This window comes from Pelobates fuscus, chromosome 3, assembly GCF_036172605.1.
Source record: "Pelobates fuscus isolate aPelFus1 chromosome 3, aPelFus1.pri, whole genome shotgun sequence".
Taxonomy (NCBI): Eukaryota; Metazoa; Chordata; class Amphibia; order Anura; family Pelobatidae; genus Pelobates; species Pelobates fuscus.
In genome coordinates, this window is record NC_086319.1 from 262,344,546 (window position 1) to 262,372,464 (window position 27,919).

General features: G+C 42.2%; 1 protein-coding gene across 1 annotated transcript; it reads left to right on the forward strand.

Annotated features, from left to right (window-relative positions):
* The first annotated feature begins 698 nt into the window (after positions 1–698).
* Positions 699–27,388, forward strand: NKX6-3 (NK6 homeobox 3). Its single transcript, XM_063445501.1, has 3 exons — positions 699–2,062; positions 26,109–26,278; positions 26,631–27,388. Exons 1-3 carry the CDS (start codon positions 1,693–1,695, stop codon positions 26,859–26,861), a joined length of 771 nt encoding a protein of 256 aa, XP_063301571.1. The 5' UTR covers positions 699–1,692; the 3' UTR covers positions 26,862–27,388.
* Positions 27,389–27,919: the final 531 nt, after the last annotated feature.

Here is a 27,919-nt window from a genome sequence, read left to right on the forward strand (position 1 = left end):
GGTCAGGCTCTCCCCACGAGCACATTAGACCTCCCCATAGAAAAGCGTTATTCAATGCTTTCCTATGGGGAAAATCTGACGCTGTTGGTCCGTGAGGAGATAACGGACCAAAAGTCAGTTTCGATTCAGGAAGCCCTCTAGTGGCTGTCTGGTAGACAGCCACTGTGGGCAGACATAGAGCTGCAAGTTTCTCTGGAACTGCAATGTTTAACATTGCAGCACTAAGTGCAAAAGGGTCACAGCACCCAGACAACTTCAATGAGCTGAAGTGGTCTGGGTGCCTACAGTGTCCCTTTAAACATGGGAGCACGATATGGGCAACCTCACTAAAAATAATCAATAAAAACAAGCAGCTGAAGAAATTAATGGCACATTTGAATTGAAGTTATAGGGCTGTGAACTGCAATCTATTAGTTTACAATAAATCCTATTATTTGTATTAAAAGGCATGGGTGGCTTCAGCTAGTGGACAAACATCTCTGTGGAAAAATCAAACTCATTAAATCGCTATCTTAAAGTTCAATTTATCTAAGGCACATTTAGCAGGCTGTGTGGGAGAGGCCAATCAGTGCCCTTCACCCATCACCCCAGCCAACAGGACTGCATCACGCAGGGGAGGGGGATTCAATGGGAAGGTAATATGTACTTGTGTTTTGCCCTTATCTATTGTCGAAAAGGATTATAAGAAGAGGGAAAGTTGCTGAGATTAGAAAATAGGAAAGAGGTTAAGACAAAGGAAGGGGAAAAAAGAGAGAGAGATCAACAAGGACTGGACAAATTATCAGTCAATGTGAAGAGGACAAGTGAGAATAAAAGGTGTAGGGACATAAAGGAAAATATAGAGAGTTTATAGGAAAGTCATCGAAAGAGTGAGGTTGCTAGGAATGAGAGGGTTCTGGACATTTTATAAAAACAAAATGAAAATGTAAAAAAAGGGGGGTGCGAATGAGCAAGTTTGGGAAAACTGAAGATCTGAAGAAGAAAAATTGAGGGAGAACATGAGCGAAGGAGATGTGAATTGCAAAAAGAATGTGACAGAGTGAAAAATAATAACGGGAGAGAGCAAGATAAAGGAGAAAAAGAAAGGGACGACGGAACAAGAGAGACAGTGAAGGACCGAGGCAGACAGACATAACATGAGAAATGAGAGTTTGAGAAAGACAGTGATGGAGTGAGAGACAGAGATTTGCAGAGGGGCTGTGGAGAGAGCATAAAAAGGGCTAAATGTGGAAGGTGAAGGAGGAGAGGTAGATCATGGAATAGAAAGAAGTGAGTAAACAAGAGAAGTGTAAAACAGACCGCAGAGGATAGGGGTTAAGGAAACTGAGATGTATAAAAACCAAAGAACAGGGAAGGTTATAATGTAGAGGAAAGGCTAAAGCTAGTGAGGACAGGGAAGAGAGTACAATAAATAAAGAAACGAGACGGCATTAAGCAAAATGCAAATGTGAGAGAGCTGGAAATTGCCATTGACACAGCACAGATACTGCCTATCCAGCACCCTGCCTCTGCAGTCCGCGCAACATTTGGGCTTGAAGCCATTGGTGACAAGGCAGCGATTGGAGATTCCTTAACCAGAGCCATTAGGCATCTAAAAGTGTTCCATGGGTTTGACCTGCTGTGAGAACTATCCCAGTTCCTTTACTGGTTCCACGTTGGGAGAGCAAAACATCTAAGGAACCTTTAAGAGATATGGAGACACACCACACCGGAGCATTTATGCTGCCTCCATACTCTGAAATCAAAACCCCTGGCTGTCAGTTCCCAGCCCATGCTACCTTTCATAAGCTGAGTCCATCAGTATTGGGATGTCACTTACCTGCAGGGACACCCCACGGCATTTCTGACATCCTTGGAAGACCACTGCCCGCTTCACATGGTGGGATGTTGACAGGATACCCAACGGTACCAGCTTATGGACGGGCTTCAGCCGCAGGGAGCTGTTACGGAGAGCAAGCGGGCATCATGACCAAGGGTGGAACTCCATACAGCAATCAGAGTCAAGGAGGATGGGCAGAGATTGGACAGGAATGGAGAACAGGGAGTCGGACACTCAGTAATGGTAAGAGCAATTTGTGGGCAGGTGTAAGGGGGAAGCAATAAAATATCCTGGAGTTGATAGCACTTTTTAAAATAACTCTAGATTGAGAGTAAAATACAAAGGACAGAAATATATATATATATATATATATTATTATTTTTTTAAACAATCAGGTACAGTAGAATTAACCTTGTAAAGGGTTAACTGGACAATATTTGGGAGCAAAAAGAGAGCTGAGATTGTTGGATTCAAAAAGAAAGGTATTCACGAGAAAAATACTATTCATTGTGGGGAGTTCACAGCTTTATAGACCAACATGTATGTTGTAGGATTGAGGCATTTCTGTTATAGTTGTAATCAGATTACATGCTACTGCACACTCAAAGACTATGCACATACAAGTACATGCACTTGTAATATAAAAAACTCAAAATACAAAGTTTTAAACTAAAACGCGTTCATGCCAAAACGACAGCTTTAGATTTATGGCACACAGTCCATAATTTCTAAGAAACCTATTTTTTGTCTTGATCAATACAGAATGGTAAGTTAGTTCTGTGATTGCTCAACCTTTACCTTGGTAGATTTACTCAGAATAAGCACTGAAATAATAAAGCAGTGTTAAAGACAAGGGAACACATCTGTTAAGCTATTGTAAGAAATACAATAGCAAAGTAAACTGAGTTTAAAACATAAAAACAATATTTCCATTTCATCTTTGTAGACCTTTACAAATTGTCCCTAAAAAGTACTTGAAATCAATGGATTTAAATTGTTAAATTAATTTGATACCTATATGCTCCCGGTGTAGCAGATATGTTACGAATATAATGCAGTGTCTATATTATATTACCTCTCCGTGCAGTACAATGCTGCACTATTCTAGAACTTATATTACATGTCCTCCCAGTGCTATACTGTTCTAGTATCTTTACTATAAATCCCCATTGGTTTACTATTATAATACCTATATTATACACTCTCTCAGTGCAGTGTTGGTGCTATATTATTCTAGTAACTCTCTCAGTGCAGTATTAGTGCTATACTGTTCTAGTAATTGTATCATATACTCTCTTAGTGTAGCCCAGTACTATACTATTCTAGTACCTATATTATATACTCTCTCATCGTAGCACAGTACTATACTATTCTAGTACCTATATTATAGACTCTCTCAGTGTAGCACAGTACTATACTATTCTAGTACCTATATTATATACTCTCTCATTGTAGCACAGTGCTATACTATTCTAGTACCTATATTATATACTGTCTCATTGTAGCACAGTGCTATACTATTCTAGTACCACAACTAAATTGAGACACCCCCCTACTCTAAATGTGCCCCACCAATTCGTGTCAAGGCCACCTTTTTGACTGACAGACACATGACCTCATTGATACATGCACTGACATACACTCACTGACAGATACACAGTCATTGGCAAACACACTGTTTAACCAACACACACCCACTATGACAGACACACACTCTCAGATACACATACACTGACACACACACACACACACTAACACTCACAGACACACACATCCTCACTGATTTGACACACACCTTCACTCACTGACAGCCACACACTGACAGCTACACACACACTGACAGCCAGCCACACGCACTCACTCACTCACTCACTCACAGACATACACACACTCACAATGACAGACACACACACACACACTGACAGACAGATAGACATAAACCCAAACACATTTGCTCATACACTCACCAATTATTAATATTTAATTTTTTTCTAAATCCACCCAGCCTCCCTGCTATTGGCGAGCTGGAGTGGATCCTGTCCCTGAATGCTGGTGGGCTGGCTGGGCAGGCTCATTGCTGTCTCTGGTGGGGCTGCTGGCTGGGCTGGCTCTGCTGGCTGTGTGGGCGGCGAGGGAACTGAGATCTCCTTGCTCAGCTCCCTCGCACACCACTTAGTGATGCCGGGGCTAGAGTGAAGTCATATTCTGGCTCTAGGCATCACAGAAGGGTGCATGAGGGAGCAAGAAGAGCTGAGGACAGTGCTCCCTGGCCATCCAGATAGCATATTAATAGTTTAAAACCTCGGAGGGCACTAAGGTGGCCAGCCAGCCAGCTCTTGGGCTCTTAAGGAAACGAGGCAAACAAGGCATTTGCCAGGGCGCTTGGGGCGGCATTTTTTGCCGCCCCCCCTGAAAGTGCCACCCTAGGCAAATGCCTTGTTTGCCTTGTGGTAAATACAGCCCTGCTCTTAGTGTAGCACAGTAATATTCTATTCTAGTAATTGTATTATATACTATCTTAGTGTAGCCCAGTACTATACTATTCTAGTACCTACAGTATATACTCTCTCAGTGTAGCACAGTGCTATATTGCTCTAACTCCTAGAGCTTGACACCACCATATGTGTTACACAGGTGAATTATAGTTATACCTGAATACAGTATAATTCCTTCTCCAATAATGGAGGCAAAAGACACAGGTACTCCTCTATGGTATAAAAATGAGAACTGATAGGATAACACTGTTATAAAAGAGGGTTCAATTTAAAACTCTGTATGGTCCAACTCACATTTTTCTGAGCCTGTTTATCTAAACTGGCTCAGGTAATATCACTTTAAATGCAATTTGCAGATCCAGGTTAGTTGGAGATGATCCCTCAGAAAATAATTGTGGGAAAGGCAACACCAGATTAGTATAAAATCACAATATTTATTACAAAAAATATAAAAAGCCTTACATTAAGGTTTCTGGAGTGCCATTCATTCAACTAGTAAAAGCACAACACATTTCAACGCTTGGATTTGCGTCTTCCTCAGGTGCATATTTTTTTGTAATAAATATTGTGATTTTATACTAATCTGGTGTTGCCTTTCCCACAATTCTTTTCTGAGGGATCATCTCCAACTCACCTGGATCTGCACCTTGCATTTAAAGTGATATTACCTGAGCCAGTTTCGATATAACAGGCTCAGAAAAATGTGAGTTGGACCATACTGAGTTTAAAATTGAACCCTCTTTTATAACAGTGTTATCCTATGAGTTCTCCTTTTTATACCATACAGGAATACCTGTGTCTTTTGTCTCCATTATTGGAGAAGAAATTATACTGTATTCAAATATAACTATAATTCACCTGTGTAACACATATGGTGGTGTCAAGCTCTGGGAGTTAGAGCATTAATATTATTCCAATTTTGCGCTGAGCACTTTATCTTTGTATTATATATTTCTTTCACTGTTGGTGGAATCTTTTGTGATTATTTCCACTGTGTTCACAGCTGCATGTCCTAGCGCTCATATTATTACACTACTATCTGGTATAGTGCTATATCGTTCTAGTACCTATATTATACAGCCTCTTAATACATTACGGTGCCATACTATTATAGTACTTATATTATATGACATCTCAGTGCACTTTATATTGTCAAATTAATTGTACACGTACTGATCCAAACAAAACGTAAACCAAACCTGGAATTTGCACTATATGTCTGTTTAAACAGACTGGAACTGTAAGAATAAAGAAGAACTAACCTCTCTTTTTTTTACCAAATCCTGGAGTGCTGGTATTTCTTTCATTATGTATATATATATATATCAATTTGATGTGAATAAAATCTTAAACAGTGTGAGAAATTAAGATTTTCATTTTTCATTTTATTAGCCTTGCGTGGCATTTTAACAGTGAATGTCATAATGCTGTTAGCTTTTACTGCAATTAAATACACATAATTCTATTCAGCGATGTCTCACGAGTACGGTACCCACCATGAACAGGTTTTGTGGTGTTTTAGAAAGTTACAGGGTCAAATATAGCACGTTTTATTTTTCAGTTTATACACATGGAAATTTGCCAGATTAGTAATGTTGCATTTGAGACCTTATCGTAGCCCAGGAATGAGAATAACCCCCATGATGGCATACCATTTGCAAAAGTAGAGAACCTAGGGTATTCAATATGGAGGATGTCCAGTCTTTTTTAGTAGCCACTTAGTCACAAACACTGGCCAAAGTTAGCGTTCATATTTGTTTTTGTGTAAAAAATGCAAAAAACAAATATGACTGCTCATTTTGACCAGTGTTTGTGACTAAGTGACTACTAAAAAAGACCGGACATACCCCACTTGCAATACCTTGGGTTGTCTACTATTGCAAATGGTATGCCATCATGGGGGTAATTCTCATTCCTGGGCTACCATATTCTCTTAAATGCAACATTACCTCTTTAAAAAAGTGATCAAATGGCCCCCAGGAGGCTTATTTGCCATGGGAGGACTGCCTGGGCTGTTAGGCAGTCCTCCCGAAGCGGAGCGCCGGAAAGGTAAGTATTCCCCAAGTTCCAAGGCTGAATGCCGTTGCAACATTCTATGCCGCAGCAATGGCTTTAAGCCCATTGAATGTGGCACAGCATAGAACGCTGTAAAGGTGTTAAGGGGTTAACCCAGTAATTGGATAATATATTCTCTTAGTGTTATATAAAACAAATACTTAAACCAAATTGATCATGGGTAATACAGGGTGCAATATTAATCTGGTAGAATGTATTTCTTCTCTGTATAATAAAAGAGTGCATATTTTAAAATGTTTTTGCAGGTCAGTACAGAGTACTATATTAACTATGTGTTATGCAACATTGCTGTCAAAATGTGTGTTTGTAAATGTCAAGCATTACAGTTAAAATTGATGTGGTACTTAGATATAACACAACAAATGCTTCAAGTCGTTTCCCCAAATTCAACTGAAAATGCAGCTTATAATGAATTCTCCGATCTCAAAATTATTCAGCCCCTACATGGCAAGCTTCTTTAGCACTTAGTAGAGCATCCTTTTGCTGTTATGACCTGCTGCAAATGAGATGCATAGCCAGACACCAGCTTATGGCAGCTTTTATGAGGAATCTTAGCTCATTGCTCAGGAGCTTTGGCCTCCAGTTCAGTAATATTCTTGGGTTTGCATGCTGAAACATCATTCTTTAGGTTTTCTATGGGGTTCAAGTCAGGTGACTGTGATGGCCCCTGTAGAATTTTCAAGGACTTCTTCTGCAACTAAGTCTTGGTGGAATTTAAGGTATGCTTGGGATCATTGTCTTGTTGGAAGGTCCAATGACGCCCAAGCTTCAACTTCCTCACAAATAGCATGATGTTTTTTCCTAGGATTTCCCTGATACTTCAACCAAACTCTGCAGGTTTAAAGTGCCAGAGGATGCAAAGCAGCCCGAGAGCATCACTGAGCCACCACAATGCTTAAATGTAGGCAGAATGTTTTCAGCATATGCTTTATTCGTCTTCCTCCAGACATGCTGCTGTTCCATTGGGCCGAAAAGTTGCAGTCTTGTTTCATCGCTCCACAGAACAGATTATCAAAACTTCTGTGGCTTATTTATAAATTTTTTTAGCATATGGGAGACTACTTTTCATGTGCTTTTGGTCAGTAGTGGTGCATGCCTTGGAGTTCAGGCCTAAGCTTCTGCGTTTAGTACACTCAAGGGTTTTTCACAACTTGCTTTCTCAGAAATCTGGTTACAGCCATTGATAGCTTCCTTTTTCTGCCCCATCCAGGTAATGTAACCACGGTTCCTTCAAATTTGAACTGCAAACTATGCCTCAAAAGGTGTCTCTAGGAACATTCAGTGCCTTCACTATCTTTTGTGTGTCCTTCCTTGTTTGTGAAGGACAGTGATCCCTTCTCTTAACTTTGTGGACCATTCTTTTGACTTGGGCATTTTTCTAACATGCAGTGAAACGTGACACTCAACAAACTCCTAGCCAGTTCAAGCATTTCAAGTGTTCTAGCTCAAGGAGACCTGGTACAACTAATGATGCCCTTGTCTAGTTGCATCAGGTGTGCTTGAGACAACACCTGTTTTGCATATTTGTGCTGTTGTGATGGATTATTTTCAGGGGCTTAAATAATTTGAGACTGGAGAAGTCATTATAAGTTGCATTTTCAGTTGGATTTGGGGAAACCACTTGAAGCATTGGTTGTGTTGAGCTATTGTAATTGCTTTTGTTTGATTTGTTTGTTGCAAACAACTTAAAGTCTGTACATTTTGAAGATAAACCTAATTTTCAATGGGGGTTGAATAATTTTGATTGCAACTGTGTGTATATGTGTATATATATATATATACACATACACACACACACACACACACACACACATATTTGCAGTCTAGTAGTCTTTATGACACCATTTATGCTTTATTAAACCATTTGCTGGCTACTTGAGAATTCATATCTAGCATTTTCTAGATTGCCCTTGAGATAACTCATGTGAAGTTACCAGATATTAATACTCTTGCCATAAAGGGTGACATGCCTTAACTTATTTTCTATATAATAAGGCCTTTCACTAGCTTGACTGCTAAAATAATCTGATTCCTATATAATGTATGGTCTCTCCGTACAGTTAGGCGTAGCACATTAATTTGATTTCTGTATTATATGGCACAGTACAGAATATCACATTGTTATTATATATCTAAAGAATGCCACATTATCTTAAAACCTAAGCACTATACCTTATTAACGCCGCACCAGCCATTCATGGGATTGGCACCTATGGAATATAAACATTAAATGCCAGTATGTCACTACATGCTGATACTTATATGGATGGATTATCAATGCAATAAAAACCTACATTGTGTTGGTATTTATATAATATAGTATAGTGCACTGTGGTGTTGCTACCGATATAATACAGATTCCTAGTTCAGTACAGAATACCAAATTGTGTTGGCATTTACATAAAGTGGCTCAATTCAGCGTTGCACTAAACACTATATTGCACTAGTATTTATATAATATTGATTAGGGATGTGCATGGGCAAAAAATTTGGTTAGATTCGGCATTCCAAAATTCGGCACTTCAGCAATTCGGGAGTCCTGCAAGTAGGGTAGGTTTAGGGTTGGGTTAGGAGTAGGGTTATGGTAGGGTTATGATTAGGGTTGGGTTAGGAGTAGGGTTAGGTTAGGAGTAGGGCTAGGAGTAGGGTTATGGTTGGGTTAGGAGTAGGGTTAGAGTTAGGGTTGGGTTAGGAGTAGGGTTAGTTTAGGGGCCCCTAACCTAACCATAACCCCAATCCTTCTCCTAACCCAACCCTAACCCTACTCCTAAGCCTACCCTAATCCAACTCCTAACCCTACTCTTTACCCAACCCTAACCCAAACCCTACCCCTAACCTTACTCCTAGCCCAACCCTAACTCTACTCCTACCCTAACCCTACTCCTAACCCAACCCTACCCCTAACCTTAACCCTACTCTTAACCAACCCTAACCCTACTCCTAACCCTACCCAAACCCCTATTCCTAACCCTACCCCAACCCCAATCCTACCCCTACCCGTTTTGCCACTTTTCAGAAGCCCGAACCACTTTGGCACTTCCAAAATTCGGCACTTCAGTTCGGTTCTTCCGAAGTTCGGCACTTCGAAACTTCCGAAATTCGGCACTTCGAAACTTCCGAAATTCTGCACATTAGTTCGGCACTTCCGAAATTCGTCTGAATTTCCATTCGGACCGAACCGAATTGCACATGTCTAATATTGATTCTTACTATATTACAAATTGATTGTTGGTACCTATATAATACTGATTCTCACTTCAGTACACAGAGTGATTCTTCTTACCAAATATTAAATCTCATAGCAGTACAGAGTATGAGTATGTTCATAGAACACTGATTGTCACTGCTGGTCAGGTACTCAATGATTCTCACTGCCTTACAGAGTGTCTCTTGGTGCCTATATAATAATAATGATTCTCACTGCACTACAGAGTACCTCATGGTGCCTATATAATAAAGATTCTCACTGCACTACAGAGTGCCTCTTGGTGCCTATATAATAAAGATTGATGCTTCAATACAGCCTTCCTTTTGCTCATATTATACTGATTCTCATTGCAGTGTGGAGTGCCTCTATTAGCCATATAATACTCATTCTCACTGCAGCGTGGAGTGCCTCATGGTACCTATATAATGCTGATTATCAATTCAATGCAGAGTGAATCTTGTTTAATATAATACCGATTTTTAGTCCAGTAAAGAGTAAGATCCAGGTTAAGTACCTATATAGTATAATATAATAGTACAACGCAATAGTGGGAGTGGCAGTGTATTAGTTCTAATAGAATATGGCCATCCGTTATTGCAGGATGCTTTGTGATAATGATACTGATCAGTGTTGGGTTCTCAGGGTAATACCTTGTAGCATTATCGGCTGGCAGTGAGGTAGATTGCCGTTTTGTATTTGTACCTATGGAAGAGTTGATTGAAATTCTGATACTTATATTATATGGATTATTTGTTTAATGCATAGTGTTTTGGGAAACTGGTACATGGGTAACATGGATTATTTATATGGGATGGATATTGCTGTGGGGAATGTGTACCATTGTGACATGGATTCCCCTTGATATGGTAGTGTCCACAGCTCAAAATCTCCACTTGCCCACTAGCTATTGGTGAATGGAAATTCGTAGATCCCATTCTTGATGTGAAGAATTACAGTGCAGTCTGACAGCAGCAGCTTATTGTAACAGTGAATGCACAACTGGTATCTGTGGCTATGAATGGAAGTGTTAAACCATAGAGAGTGTGGATTAACTTTTAAATCATGTACTACATGATTACAATTTTATCTATACATGGTGCTAGCTAAACTGCCTGCAAATGTAGAACTGAAAAGCTATTCCATTATGGTCAGTGGAGTTTGCAGGCAGCTGCATAAAGTATCTCTCAAAGCTTAAAGTGTGCCCACGTACAAAAGAATTGTTGGTGCCATTTGGGAGTAGGATAGCCGTGCATACTCCTGTCCTATCCATCCCCAGAGGTCACTTAGAAAGAGATTTACAGTGGCAAGTAAGCTATAGGCCTGGCAACATAGGGGCTGCTGTGTTTTGGTGGATAAATAGACTACATAATAAGGATTTTTAGTATGCTAAAGGGTCTTTTCAGGGATTGGTTCCTATGTAATAAGGATTTTTATTATGGTAATTGAAGTCTCTTCGGGAATTGGTTCCTATGTAATATGGAGTTTTAGTAGGGTAAAGGGTGTTTTCAGAGATTGGTTCCTATGTAATATGGAGTTTTATTAAGTTAAGGATGTTTTCAGGGATTGGTTCCTATGTAATATGGGGTTTTAGTAGGGTAAAGGGTGTTTTCAGAGATTGGTTCCTATGTAATATGGAGTTTTATTAAGTTAAGGATGTTTTCAGGGATTGGTTCCTATGTAATATGGGGTTTTAATAAGGTAAAGGGTGTTTTCAAAGATTGGTTGCTATGTAATATGGGGTTTTAGTACGGTAAAGAGCTATGGTGGATTCCTTGCATCGAGACGAGTTTTAGCAGCTAATATAGTTGATTTCAATTTTATGCTGTTGCTGTTACAAATGTAGTGTGACTGAATGGGTATATTGAAAGGTGTTAACTATGCAAACCGGTTTAGGGTACTGTGGACACCGGATCATGTGTTCAGATATCAGCTGCAGCCCTTGTTTCTGGGAAGGAAGACCCTTTTTTTTAAGGAACAAAGTAGCGACAGCTGGCCAGTTACAGACATAAGGGCTAGACAATGCCTTCTGCTAGCGGTGTAGCTGTATCTCTGCCAGTTTCCCATGGTGTACAACAGTATAGGCCCAATGGGTTCTGGGAAGAATCCATCATCTTAATATATCTCTGTTTTGGTAGGCATAGGCATACTCTAAAGGACAGTAGTGATATAATTTTGGTGATAATATAAATATTATATGACATCTACAACTACATCTGGGATACGCTATAAGCAAACTATTTTATCCTGATCTATTTTTAATTTCTATGCCTGTTTTGCTGCGATCTTTCCATTACTATAATAACATGAGGTGTTTGAGAATTTGAAAGCAATGGAGGAGCTGCAGTGGTGGTTTTGTTCATAGGCACACTTGTCCATTGCCTTGCATTGAAACTGTTGTGCAAAATGTTTTTAAAAAACATACAAAGTATTGTATAGGGGCTAGGCCATAGTTTATTTCTATTTTTTTATTGGAAGAGGTGAAAAAAAAAACATACACCCAAACACACATACATACATACAGTGGGTGTGTTTATATTACAGGAATGTGATACTTTGTCATATTGGACCTATATAACATGGAATACTTAATGCAGCACAAGTTATGTTGAGGTTCTGTCACCAGTATGAATTCTCAGTGCAATACAAATGAAAGGTGAATTAAAAAAAACAAAACCACCCAAATCTCACCACAAACAGCTCAATGTTATCAATAGCAGACGGCCCACTGCCATTATAAACAAATCACCCGAGCATGTTATTGCCTTCATCTACCTGGCTCCAGAAATGCCAAGATAATTTACATAACTGGCCTGCCTGCCACCCAGTCACAAGCTGTTATTAATACCAAGTCATACACTCCATCCAAAACATCTAATTTACAGCCAAGCCTTATTTCCTTCTTGTAATGGAGGCCCATAATACGTCTTAGCCCCCGGTATATGTCCTGCCCCTGAACATTTAGCCTGCATTATACTGTCACCAATCCCATCACACACACATAAGGCACATCTTCCTTCCACCAGAGAAGAGGTACCGGTAACTTGTTTACACCACAGACACACAATGATGAAATATGCAGCTGCAGGCAAGAGCCTCATATGAGAGGACTGTGAGGTCAGCACATGACGTCACTATTAGTATCTGGGAAATCTCTCAGTATGCAAACAGCTTTTTGTGTACATGTAGTCACTTTAAGATAATGTGAATTGTGATGTCACACACAAGGCCAGCATTAATGCAATTATTCCAGGGCATATGTTTTTTATATTGCATCTCCACAGAACGATTTACACAATCCCAGGATTTATAACATATATAGGGAGATTTATCAAGACAAAAAAACAGAAGCTATTCTGGTAAAAATAGCTAAATATGGAGAAATCACCAAGGGAAACCAATGGAATGTCGTACAACATTAAATAGTACCTGTTTTGCCTCGATAAACCTCCCCTCACATACAGACACACACACACAAAGACACATACATACAAACAGACAGGCACACATACAGACACACACACAAGACACACATACATACATACATAGACACATACAAACAGACAGGCACACATACATACAGACACACACACACAAGACACATATAAACAGACAGGCACACATACATACAGACACACACACACACATACATACATAGACACACACACACACATACAAACAAAGACACACACATAGACACATACACACATGCAGATAGACAAAGACACATACATTAGACATACATAGACACACACATGCAGACAGACACAAGACACACAGATAAAGACTCATACATAAGACACACATACATACACACAAGACATAGATACATACAAACAAACACACACATTATTTTTAAGTCACCCTCCTGTTTCCTACCTTTAAGGTGCAGTGGTGGCTCAGGTGGATGGGAGTCAGAGTTCACACTCTGACTCCCTCCTCTCCTTTCTCCCGCGTGGGCTGTCTGTATGCTGGGAGGAGTGACGTGCAGTCACTTCCTCCCAGCTCTGTGATGTCATCACAGGGGGCCCGGTCGCGCTGTTAAAGCGCCCAGCGCTGACCGGGCCCCCTTACAATCCACATCCATCGGGTGGCCCTGACTGCATGGGCCACCCGATGGACATCTTGGAAGGCGGCCCCGGCGGTATACCGCACGGGCCGGGGCCGCAAATGGTGACGGCGGTACCCACCCGCCCAGTCTATCAAAACGAGGAAATCACTACAAGTTGTTATGGTACTTTTTCAGTAAACCAAAATGTTTAAGTGTCTATCTGTTCCTGTCCAAATTAAAGAGAATTGAATTGCGTATATACGCTGAAGTAATTCAGTCTGACACACGGAGTTCAGGTTAAAATAACTTCGAGGAAATTTATTGGCAAGTGCAGAATCAGCGGGCGCGCAGGCCCTTTTAAGAGACATTTTCGTCATCATTGATTATCAAGATATCAGTGAATAAACATCATTAATTGGATTAATTGTTAAGTGTCTGGGTTAGTGTCCACCTATCAATATAATTAATTGGATCAAAAGCTAAGTGGTTAGTTCCGTGTCCACCCACCAAGAGGTGGTACTTTTTCGGACACGGGTGGGGGACAAGGGGTCTTGAGCGTCATTTTACTCGGTCGGTGATGTCAAATCGCGTGGTTAGGTGCAAGGTCTCTTATGAATAGAACATTTCATTACTACTGTGTTCTCATGGCCTTTAAATTATACTATGTTGCGAGTTAGGGGAAATTCAACAGTTCCTGGGTTAGTCATATCCTTATGGAGAATACAGTCCTTGTCTATTGTATTAGATGTGCTGAGAAATACTGTCATGTAATGTAGTTTTCATATGAAGAAGTCAGGTTATGAGGACAAAATGGAGGATTTGTCACAGTATCAGGTTAATACAGAGTTAGAGCAGCAATTCAATATAAATACAATAAGATTTTTTAATAATTCTACATCAGTCCCCCCTATGAAATGTTAGATTCTAAGAGATAAAAACTTTATTTGTTAATACCAGAAGACGTGTTAGCCCAAAGGCACAGAAACCCCGTGGCCGCTAGCTAGGTGTTAATGCAAAGTGCAAGTCTGTCCCTATTTTCTGACCCTACTAGGCTAGCTCATCTGTCAGTATGGCTCTCGAACACTTCACACCCAAGGGTATCCCATGGCAGCTAACCCACCACTTCTCCACATGGGGCCTTTACCATTCACCGACAGATGCTGTCCCTAATCTAGTCCCTTCCTAGAACTCTCGCACTTTATCATCAAAAGGGATGGATTGCAGCGGCAAACAGGGTGAGTTGAGATCCTGGAAATCTTGGTCATCAACATCAAGTAGTGTGAAAGTGGGTGCCGCTTGGTCAATAGTCTTCGTGAGAGCTTTCCTCAGGCAGGGGAAGACACAACAAAAGAGAAGAGCAAAGATAAAAAGAGAAATTAGTATTGCCATACCAATATGCATTAAAGCCTTTTTCCAACCCGTCATCCAACCAAACCATCTGTCCCAGGGATCTTTTATCCCAGAATTCCTTTTTAATTCTTCTGAGAGGTCATTTAATTTTGCTATGGCTAATGTAACTTTACCATTAGGACCTGTGTTTTCTGGGATGTAGGTACAACATGTCATGGTGTCGGGCAAAATTTTACATACCCCTCCTTTTTCGGCTAGGATCATATCCAGGGCTATTCTATTTTGGAAGGCCATTTGGGATGTTGCCTGCAACTGTTCGGCTAATCCCTGGAGGGCATCTCTGGTGTAATTAACGAAACGCTGTTGATTGTAATAAATGTAGTTTATCCAATTTAAGTTCTTGTTTGCAGTAACTATGGTAAAAATTGATTCAAATCCTGCAGCAACTTCATCTCTTGCTTTAAATTCATTGGGTACCCCCCTAGGCACCCCAATGGCATCAATGTAAATGTGAGGGTCAAAACTTCCTTTTACTGGGGCTTCACGCTTGGCCTTAGTGTGGCTGGACTCATGGGTGTTGGTGTGTGTGTCAGAAATAATGTGTATAGGCATAATGGCCTTGGCCAATGTACACTCCCCCCACCACTCTGTGTCCATTCTGGATCTTAACTGTAAATCCCCACACAACCAGTAAATATCTCCCAGTGACCTAGTGTGCTGCTGCAGCAAACGTACAGGAACAGTTCTATATGTAGTACAATAACCTGCGGGAAAGTTACCCACAAATTTACCAATCCCATCATGTTTGACATAGCAAGTGTAATTACCTTTATATACGGTAACACCATGAGGAGGTCTTACATTTTTGGCTATAAGAGGATACTCCGCTGTCCATGCTTGACATTGAGACCTGTTGAAATTATATTGGTAGGCAAAAAGACTTAAAATGCATTTTTCTTCATCTACTGGCAGGGTTAAAGGTACAGTGCCCAGATGAGGCCGGGCACCACCACACACATAGCATGCGGTTCGGTTATGTTTGTTGGCATTATATTTCATCCATTCTAACCATAGGTTAACATCATTAAAACCTGTTTCAGCGGCCATAGTATCTTCAAAGGTGGGGTTAGCAATGGCCATCATGTCCTTAAAGGACTGGATGTGTGGTTTTAATGGGTTTGTGACCATATGAGTAGCTCCTTGCCACTCAGGGGAATTACACATATCTTTAAGGTAGAAATGCCCTAATTTAGTATAGGAACCCTTTTTCCAGTACATTCCCAATACATACTGGTCTGCATCTGTTGGGCTTGGATGCTCAACATTAAGAATTAATTTCATTGGTGTGCCTCCTCCAGGCTTTCTCAGAGTCATTCTTTGAAGGAGGGACCTACCATGATCATCTACTTTAGATAAGGCACTTTTTGGCTTGTAGCCCCAGGAAGGTCCGGCATTCCATCCCGCCGCCCCCCAATGGCCACAATCATGCCCCCATTGTTTGTCAACTACACAAACATATGGATCTTTTACATGAGGGATATCTCTATAGATATTCTGGATTTGTGTTGTAGTGAATGGGCATTCTACGATGTCACAATAATCAAAGGTATAGGTAGCCACACGGGTACATGATGAATTATACCAGAAGGTGTACCCACTAGCATCTTTAGTGATGGCTACTTGCTGGGCCTTAATTAAACTAATTAAGGAGACAATGTACCAGAGGTACATGGTTGTGCGGTATCTGCTTCCTCTGGGGCAGGAGACTTCTTGCAGTGGGAAGCGTGGATCCAATGTGGCCTGCCGGCCAATTTGACGGAAGTTGCGGTGATCAGGAGAACTTGGAATGGCCCGTCAAATCTTGGTTCCAGGGTGCTTTTCCGCACGAACTTCTTAACCAGAACCCAATCTCCGGGAAGCAGGTTATGGGTACCTGTGTTCAGATCAGGATCTGGAATTGAAGAGAAAACTTGGGCATGTATTTTGTTCAAGGCACTTGCAAGTTCAGTTACATAGTCTACTAAAACATCTGATTGAAGCTGTAACTGCTGTGGATAATAACAACCTAGCCTGGGTGCTGTCCCAAATAGAATTTCATATGGGGATAACGAGTGTTTCCCTCTAGGTGTGTGCCTAACGCTGAATAAAGCTATTGACAGACTTTCTGGCCAGGGCATTTTTGTTTCTTGTGACATTTTTAACATTCTGGCTTTTAGAGTGCCATTCATGCGCTCTACTTTACCACTACTTTGTGGGTGGTAAGGGGTGTGGAAGGCTAGGGTCACTCCCAGAGCAGTCCAAATTTCTTTAGTCACTGTTGCTGTAAAGGCTGGGCCTTGATCACTTTCAATGACTTCTGGAAGTCCAAATCTACATACAATGTCTGTAAGTAGGCGTCTTGCGGTTGTTTTTGCAGTGATATTGGCTACAGGGTAGGCTTCTGGCCAGCCTGAGAACATATCCACCATTACTAGTGCATATTCATGAGACCCACTCTTGGGCATTTGGATATGATCAATTTGAATTCTCTGGAATGGGTACATGGGTTTTGCTAGGTGCTTTGCAGGCACCTTGATTGGTCTTCCTGGATTACATTTTGCACAAATGACACAGGCCCTGCAGAAGCTGTTGATCAGGGTTGTGATTCCAGGTGCTTCATAATATTTTTGAATGAGGGCGGCCATTAGGTCTTTTGACAGATGTGCAGGCCCATGGGCCCATTGGACAACTGCTGGGTATAAGCTTCTTGGAAGGCAAAATTTAGAATTGTTGTAGTAAATTCCGTCCTTTAGGACAGCTCCTTTCTTCTTCCATTTCTGGATTTCTTCAGGGGTAATTATAGCTTGTTGTTCTCGTAGAATTCTTAGGTCAGTAGGAAGAGTTTGTAAGGCAAAGATAGGAACTTCTTCTTCTTGACCGGACACTTCTTCATCCACTTCCTGCAAATCTCTGGCTGCTTGCTTAGCAGCCTGATCGGCCAAATGGTTGCCCTTTGCTTCATCTGAATCCAATTTCCCATGTGCCTTTACTTTCAAAACGGCCACTTCTTCAGGGAGTAGGAGGGCATCCATTAGTTCCTTGATTGCAGAGCTGTGTTTGACTGGTGTACCGGCAGTGGTAAGAAATCCTCTTGTCTTCCAAATGAGGCCGAAGTCATGTGCCACACCCAGAGCATATCTTGAATCTGTATAGATGTTGGCACGCTTTCCCTTGGAAATCTTGCATGCTGAAGTCAGGGCTTGCAATTCAGCTTCTTGCGCAGACATTGCTGGCGGTAGAGGTGATGACTTGAGAACTTCCCCTGTTGTGGTTACGGCATATCCTGTATGGTATTTTCCTTCTTCATCAGCATACCTTGAACCGTCCACAAACAGAGTAAAATCCGGATCCGGTAATGGATTCTCATGCACAGTTGGTAAGTGTACTGTTTCCATTTTCATCTGTTCGAAACAGTCATGAGGAGTTTCTGGGTCATAGTCATTTGTTATAACTAGGTCTTTAAATTCTTTTTCTAGGAAGTGGCGTGGCCATGCTTCCAGAAGGTCAGTTGTTGGGTATTTGACAATACCATTTTCCTGTAGCTGTTCTTCATCCATGGTGGCCCATAACTTTGCCATGGGCCCAAGATCATTCCATGACTTTGTCTTCAATTTGGTAACAGGAATATGTGGGATAGCAGTATCCCAATGGCGGTAAAGGTAGTTAAGTTGTTGAGGTAGTTGGACCAAGACCATGCTATTGCCTTCAGAGTCACAATAGAAATCTTGAGCAGTGAGCTTAACATCAGTCCAATGGTAGAGCTCATCTTCATAGCAAGGCTCGGGAGTAATGTCTGGTTTGTACCACATGGTACAGAAGGCGTGATCTGGGCCTTCACAGAGAGGCTTTTCACCTTCATAAAATGTCAAATGTGGATGCATGACTTTCTTGATACATCCACAAAGCAGGTAAATGTAGGTTTCATCTGTGATAAATCCATAATAGATACCCCCCTCAGGGAGTGGAAGAAGAGTGGATGGGTTAAGAACTTGACATCTTTGGATGGAAATGTTGTCAGGTAGAAGAAGATGGCACTGGAGGCGTAGGTGTCTGGCTGGAGACACGTGCTTGAGCTGGACTTGGTTGATGATGGCAGAAATGTCATGAGGGGCCAAAACAACCAGGGGGTGGCCAAGGACCAGGTCTGAGGTTCTTTCTATGAGCTCTCTTGCAGCAAAAACAGCCCTGAGACAGGAAGGGGTCCCTCTGGCCACAATGTCCAGTTGACATGAGAAATATCCAATAGGCCTCTGGCGGCCTCTTAAGTCATTAGTTTGGGTGAGAACTCCTGTTGCGTGGCCTTGTCTTTCAGAGACAAATAATTTGAAAGGTTTGGAGTAATCAGGTAGGCCCAAGGCAGGAGCAGAAGCAATGGCACGCTTAAGAGATTTGAAATTGTCCAGAGCTTCGTTGGTCAGGCCGAATGGATCTGACTTGAGTGCATCGTAGAGAGGTTGCATAAGCAGAGAGGCCTCTGGGATCCATGCTCTGCAGTAGGAAATGAGGCCTAAGAAGGCATGAAGAGATTTTGAAGTCCTTGGGGGTTGAATGTCCAGAATTGTTCTGACTCGGTCCCGAGTGAGATGTCTGGTACCTTGAGATAGGCAATGTCCAAGGAAAATCACAGAGGGTTGACAGAATTGCAGCTTGAGAAGCGAAGCTTTACATCCTTGTTCTGCCAAATAGCAAAGCAGACTGATTGAACATTTTTCAGTAGTGGGTATATCATCTCCACAGAGTAACAAATCATCCACATACTGGAGTAAAACAACTTCTGGGTGTTCAGCTTGCCATGGGTCAAGAATAGTACACATGGCTTTGGCAAATTGACTTGGAGAATTTTGTGCCCCTTGGGGCATGACAGTCCATGTATATTGTTGCATTTCATGGGTGAAAGCGAACAGGTATTGACAGGATGGATCTAGTGGAACACTGAAAAAGGCATTAGCTAGATCAATGACTGTGAAATACTTTGCAGAAGGTGGGACGCCAGAGAGCAGGGTATGGGGGTTTGGTACAAGAGGGGTGTCCAGGACAGTGGCTTCATTGACTGCACGGAGATCCTGAACCATCCTGTACTTTACTGGCTCACCTTTTAGAGTCTTCTTCTTCACAGGAAATAATGGAGTATTACATTCTGATTTACACTCCACTAAAGCACCCTTTTCCAGGAGCGCTTTGATGTGAATAGAAATGGCTGCAGCCTGTGCTGGTTTTAGAGGATATTGTGGTTTCCTTGGTAACTTAGCTCCTGGGATAAGCTTAACCACCACAGGTGGGACATTTAGATGACCTATATCCTCTGGGCCTGAGGACCATAACTTAGCAGGCACCTGAGTTTTTAACTCATCTGGGAAATTGGACCTAGGTTCTGCTGCTTGCTCATTGGATATATCTAATTGCAGCATCAAAGGTATGGAGCAAAGGGCTGAAGTGTCAGAAACAGATAGAGGTGTAGACATTTCTACCTGTCCATCTGGAGTGAAGGTTATAGACGCCTGCAGGCGTGAAAGGACATCAGCGCCTAACAGGTTAATTGGGCATGTGGAGGAAACTACAAAACGAGCAAGTAAGCTTGTGCCAACCCGCAGAGGGGTTGTTAGAGGACTGTGTCTCGGTTGGCCATCCACTCCAACACAGGAGACATCAATACTTGACAAGAAAGATGGGTCTGGCAGGTCTTGTTCTCTGAGAACACTTCGGGCTGCGCCTGTGTTGATAAGAAATGTGGTAGGTTGGCCTTCAATGGGTAAAGTCACTGTGGCAAGTGGCCCCCCTCCCTTATCCCCTGTAAACACTGCCATGACAGGGGTTAATGACACAGGTTTGCCAATTTCCTAATCATCATCTGGTTCCTCAACAATTGGAACCGTTTTCATGGTCTTAGGGGCCGGGGCAGGCTTGGGAAACTTTTTGGGCTCCCCTGTAGGAAACTTTTTGGGCTCCCCCGGTTCCCTTTTGGGTTCTGGACAGTCACTTCTGTAGTGTCCCTTAGCCCCACAATTAAAACATGTTACGTCCTCTAACTTGACACCCTTGGTGCCAGGGGTGATGGGGGTGGCACGGGCCACCATGAGAGGAGCTGAATTGGGTCTTCTGGGGGTTTGGGCAGATTCCAAACCTCTAGCAACTAGGAGTAACGTATCTAGGGGAACAACCTTGTATTCAGGGCGTGCAGCAATGATTCCCTTGCGTATGGAATCTTTAACACCTTGGACAAACGCACCTGATAGCATTTGTGAATGAATTTTGTCAGTGAGATCAAATCCCAAATCTGTAAACATTTGATATAATCTTGCATGAAACCTTTCCACTGATTCTCCTTTGTCTTGCACAACATCAGTAAGGCCAGCAGCTTGATCTGCAAGTTTATCCTTAGCCCAATCTCTCAATTGATTGCAAAAGGTTACTCCGGAGGGATAATCAACATCACTTGTAAGCAGATCTGTACTGAGGTGGCGGGCCATGCTGGGCCAATATGCATCCCCTGCTTTAATAGCACAAATGCTCAGTAGGTCACGCCAGGCGGCGGAATAAGTCTTTTGTATCTGAACTATCCCTCGGTAAAAAGGCATAGGCTGTTTCTCTGGGTCAGGGAGAGATTTCATTAAAGCACTAGCTTGTGTGGGGTTAAAAGCGACATATTTAGGAGGGGCCTGTTCTCCCCGACCCTGATGGCCGAAGGGATCTTCAATAGAACGGTGGGCTCTCGCAGCCTCCATTGAACCCTGGGACAGCCTGTCATCCTCTTCCTCATCTAGCTCTATTATCTGGGACCTTCTGCGTGAGGGGAGCACCTGAGGAGACAGGGCCGGGGGATAGGAGGGAGCTCCGGAGGCGGGAGTTGCCATTGGGTCATAACCTTGGGACCGGTAATCACCGGGAAGCACCGGCATCAGGGGTGCTGAATGGCTGGGGGCCGCCATATTGGAGGCGGGGAAGGAAGTTGCATTGGGGTTAAGGGAAGACGTGGCGGCCATGTTGGATGTGGGCACATCCGGGGCAGACTGAACCGGACTGGGCATGACCGGAACCTGGGGAGTGACTTGGGGAAAGGGGTATGGCCAGTGAGGATAGGGGTATGGGAAGGGGTATGGCCAGGCCATTTGGGTGGGAGTTAGGGCGGAACCTGGAGTGGGCAGTGAGGTTGGGGAGGGATTAGCAGAGGGGGTGGGAAACTGGGCTGTGGTCGGGGCGGGCGAGGGAGAGGGTGGGGAAGAGTCAGTAAAGGTGCCTGAAGGAGGAGGAGCCGGAGTGGGATCAGCAAGATTGACAGTGGCAGGAGAGGAGGGGTTAGTGAACTGGGCAGATGCAGATGGGAGGGTAGGATTATCTACGGAGACAAAGTGTGAGGAAGGAATGGCAGATGAGATGTTAGCATTAGACTCAGAAGGTGGCTTGGGGATGGATGAGGATGATGGGAATGTTAGGGAGGGAGAAGGGGAAAAGTAGGATCCATCAGAATTTAGGACCGGGCAAACGGGAGAGGTGACGGGATGGGGATTGGGAGGATTGGGAGTGGGATACATAGTCAGCTGGCAATCTCCCATTGCTGACTGGACCTTTGGGATAGACATCCCCCGGGCGCCATTTTGGGGCGCTGGCTGAGGAAGAGCCCCAGCAACACAATTATTATGGTACACAAACATTTTCACACCCTTGTGAATTATTTCTTCTTCAACCCAACCTTCTTGCTGAATAGCCTTTGCTACTCTGTACCATGCTTCAGCTGTTTTTAATAAATCATAATTTGCAAGCTTGCCTTTCTTTTCCATCAACAATCTACGCCAACTTTCTGGTTGTAATCTACCACATGTCGGCACAGCTATTTTACAAACTTTTGCAATCTTTTCAACACCTTTAACCATCTCCTCACCCTCTCTGTCATCAACTAAATCACATGCTAACCAGCCCTTACTGGGCTTACCTAAATCCTGCCCCATGATCCCTTCTCCCCTACACCAGCGTCCCAGATATAGGGAAAGATAAGGAAAATTGAACCGGAACGTCTACAATGCTCGACTGCCACCTGAGAATCGTGGGTCTTTCTCAAGTGCGTCTTCCCAAAACGTAGACTAGTCACTGAATCCGCCTACCCGGGGTGGTAGACACGGATTGGAGCGAGGTGAGAAGTGTGTGACCAATCACTTCTCTATTAAGAGGAATGGGAGTGGATAGTACAATAGTACAGGAAGTGTAGAAAAGGTAAAGAGTAAGGGAAGAAAAATCCTTAGAGACAGATACAGGAGTTTAAATGACTCCACATTAAACAAACAAGACAACAGTACAGTTGAAATACAGTGCATGCATCACAGTTCAAATGAAATCAACAGTAATCCCTTTCCTTCTACATGTGCTTACTCCAAAGTCACCTTTCTCAACCTCGTAGTGTCCCCGCTCGGAGAATGACTTCCTCAAGTCTCACTACCAGCGGCCAAGGATAACAGCTAACACCGGTCCGAAATCCTTTCTAGCCTCCCTCGTTACAGCAGTCCACTTAAAGTGGCCACGCCACCCTCACTCCCGTAGTGCCCTTATAAAACCCACTCTATAAGTCTCACTACCACGTGATGCGGAAAACAAGCAATGCCTGCCTGAATCCCCCCAGGAAACTGAGTCCCCTGCCACAAGGCTAAGTCTCCTATCACAGTTAAAATAATCAGTGGACCTTCAACTCAACTAGAGCCGAAGGGTCCGGGTCAGGACGTCCCCAACTCAACTAGAGCTGGATGGTCCGGGTCAGGACGTCCCCAACTCAACTAGAGCTGGATGGTCCGAAAGCGCACAGTGAAGCTAGCTAGGCTATCAAAGTGACACAAAATTGGATCACAGGAAACTATGATTCTACACAGATCCCACAATTCCACAAACTTCTTTTTCCTTACAGCCACAGCCACGAGGCTCCTAAAAGAAGTAAACAGGCAAAGAAGACCCCCAGGAACACATCCACAGGTCTACCCCCCTTTTTCCCTACAGCCACAAACACGTGGCTCCTAAAAGGAGTAAAACAGGCAACAGGACTCCAGGCAAATCCCTCGGGTCCACCCCCCCCCTTTATCCCAAAAAGGGGAAAACAGACAAACACAGGACCCTCAAGCAAACTACCACTGGTCCACCCCCCTTTATCCCAAAAAGGGGAAACAAATAAACATTCAGCCCGGGCAACCAAACTAGACACACCCAGGCAACAGATAGACTAAATGCAGGTAACAAATGGGTAATAAGACTCCGGGCAAGATATTACCTGTCTTTGATGTCCTCCCGGGAAGCAGTCACAGACACGTGGACGGGTCAATCAAAGGGGCCGGAACGTACCGGTGGCTCTGCAGAAGTCTCTACCGTGTATCTGGAGGTGATCAGTCTCCCTTCCTTCCCCCTGGATTCCTCCGTCCACCCTTGTCTTCCTTAGGACGGCTCACCGGCCAGACATAGCCCGGGGTCCCTGTTCGGGCGCCAAAGTTGTTATGGTACTTTTTCAGTAAACCAAAATGTTTAAGTGTCTATCTGTTCCTGTCCAAATTAAAGAGAATTGAATTGCGTATATACGCTGAAGTAATTCAGTCTGACACACGGAGTTCAGGTTAAAATAACTTCGAGGAAATTTATTGGCAAGTGCAGAATCAGCGGGCGCGCAGGCCCTTTTAAGAGACATTTTCGTCATCATTGATTATCAAGATATCAGTGAATAAACATCATTAATTGGATTAATTGTTAAGTGTCTGGGTTAGTGTCCACCTATCAATATAATTAATTGGATCAAAAGCTAAGTGGTTAGTTCCGTGTCCACCCACCAAGAGGTGGTACTTTTTCGGACACGGGTGGGGGACAAGGGGTCTTGAGCGTCATTTTACTCGGTCGGTGATGTCAAATCTCGTGGTTAGGTGCAAGGTCTCTTATGAATAGAACATTTCATTACTACTGTGTTCTCATGGCCTTTAAATTATACTATGTTGCGAGTTAGGGGAAATTCAACAGTTCCTGGGTTAGTCATATCCTTATGGAGAATACAGTCCTTGTCTATTGTATTAGATGTGCTGAGAAATACTGTCATGTAATGTAGTTTTCATATGAAGAAGTCAGGTTATGAGGACAAAATGGAGGATTTGTCACAGTATCAGGTTAATACAGAGTTAGAGCAGCAATTCAATATAAATACAATAAGATTTTTTAATAATTCTACATCACGCCCACCTGGAATCCTGAAACGCCCACTAGTGGGCGGTAGGGACCAAGTTGACGACCCATGGTTTAAACAATCCCTGTGATAGTTGGATCACTGTAAGCACGTCAAGTTCATAGAGCTTGCAAGGAAACTGAAAGGAGATTACTGGGCCTTCTTGGAGATCACAGTAGATAGACCATGTCCTCAAATGAGTGATTTAGGATTTCCCTATGTGGAGGGGTGTAAAAGTGAAAGGTAGTATAGTGGTAATGAGCAGTCTTCAGGTTCCACGCAATAGAGCATTGCAAACATATCCATAGTGCACCCATGAAGCCACTAGAAAACACATGATTTTAATTTTATTTCCTTTTATAATACATGTTGTAAAATCTATAAATAAAAAAACAAGAAAAATTTCAATACAAAATATTTAAAAAGAAAATGATGAGAGACTTTTTCCATCACCGTACATGGCATAAATAGTACAATATGGATAAAAATCCTTGTATATTCCCCCCCATTTAATAATAAAAAAAAAACTCTTGGTGCAGTACTGATAACTGTATGTTAGAAAACAAAAATTATGTATCTTTTATAAATAGTGCTACAATTTCCCATTTCAAACCCACCCTTCCTGGTGGCTGGAGATGCTGTTGAAAGAAAGGCTGAACCAATGTCACCCACTAGCTATGCATTTGGACGTCCGATCTGGATGCCCTGGAAGAGAGGCCTGATCATGGTCGTGTCTTCTAGGAATGTCACTGGTTAAGAGTCAGGGTGTGTAGTAAAAACTCATTGCAAACAACTATACTTATATTCATCCACACTCAATTAGAGTTCATATGGGTTTCCTTGAAAGTTGTTGATAGCAATTACAAGCTGAATTTTTTTTTTGTTTTTCTTTTTGACAGCTTCTGCAGGGAACACAGACATATCTGCACGTAAGAAGCACACGCGTCCCACCTTTACAGGCCACCAAATTTTTGCCCTTGAGAAGACCTTTGAACAGACCAAATACCTTGCTGGTCCAGAGCGGGCAAGACTAGCTTTCAGTTTAGGCATGAGCGAATCTCAAGTCAAGGTAAGTTAGTTTGATCTTCAGATTCAAAACAGACTGCAGAGCAGGTCTCATATGTTGGAAATCATCTCTTCCTAGTAAACACATCATTGTAAAGCACTGCAGAATATGTTGAAGCTGTATGAAAACTAATAATAATACTAATAATTCTGTTAATTACCAATGGAAAAATCACAAAAAACATTTATTTATATGGTGATTTCTAAATGTATCACTTTGCCCTTTGTAACTCTAGTTTCGCCTTTATAAATATGGTCCTGTGTAACTTTTTTTGGACTTTCATATCAGTTTAATGAACATGTACATTTATGTACCATATCCGCAATGTTCTAATTATGGCATGGTTTTCCCATAGGTCTGGTTTCAAAACCGTCGCACTAAATGGAGAAAGAAGAGTGCTGCAGATCCTTCCTGTCACACATCCATGAACACGAGGCTCCCAGGAGAACTTACCCCATCAGAGAATGAAGATGATGAATACTGCAAGCCTCTAGATCCTGATTCAGATGATGAAAAAATCCGGCTATTGCTGCGGAAACACCGGGCAGCCTTCTCTGTTCTCAGTCTTGCACCCCACAACCTATGACTTTACAAGGGGTTATCAAACCTGCCACCATGAGCCGTAAAGGGGATTTAACAGAATATTTTGCAACACTGGGAGAAGTAGGGGTTCTCTTAATATATATATATATCAATATAGCAAATAATCATTTAATGCCCCCACTACCTCAGAATAAATTATGTATTAAAAGAAAACCTTAATTAGGATGGAAACTATGAATCATGACACAAAATAGAGAAAATGCCAACAAGACAGGGTTCCACCAAGATTCAACAATGCACCCCACAATTTATTACATTGTAAAACATTCCTAGATTTGCATTTAGAACATCAAATGTGTTTATAGAGCATACATGAGTAGCCAGCTTCCTGCTCTTTATTGAAAGACAACTCTCAAGTGTTGAGATTTCTCGTCATCAACTCAGCTTGCCGAATTCCCTGTGTTTTCCTTTACACATCACTTTTACGTACTATTCAGTCAGTTTTAAAAAAAAAGTGCTGCTCTGTAGTATATAAAATGCAACCAATTAAAATGTGTGTTTTGTTGTTTTTTAGTGAAGTGCCAGTGGTGACCCCTTTAAACTTCCCATTAACTTTCTCATTGAAAGACAAAATATACGAGGACCTAAATTGTTTACTTTTGAAAATTCACAAAAATGGGAATCTGAATTAAAGCATATTTTAACGTCTGTTCTGTTACATATGAGCTCGGCATTTCTAATTTCTGAATACAAAGGTATTCACAAACTTGAAGCTACCTTCAAACTGCTTTATCACTCAACATATTTATTGACTACCAAAGACTATAACACAAAACTTTTGTCTTGGACTCCCAAGCTTTGTTTTCTCCTATGCATTTGTTCCAAGACATTCCCCAAACATTGAAATAATGTATATGTGGGTTGAGCTGCCAATGTATGTCCTTAAACGAATGGCAACTGGATTTCTGTTTGCAAGACTATAGCTATTTATTAACCTTGAGCGCTTGCTTTTGACTGAACTTATCACTTCCAGCTAATTATTATTTTCCCTAGAGCAAAAAATGAAATGGCACACCACCAGGAGCTACCCCAAAAATGATG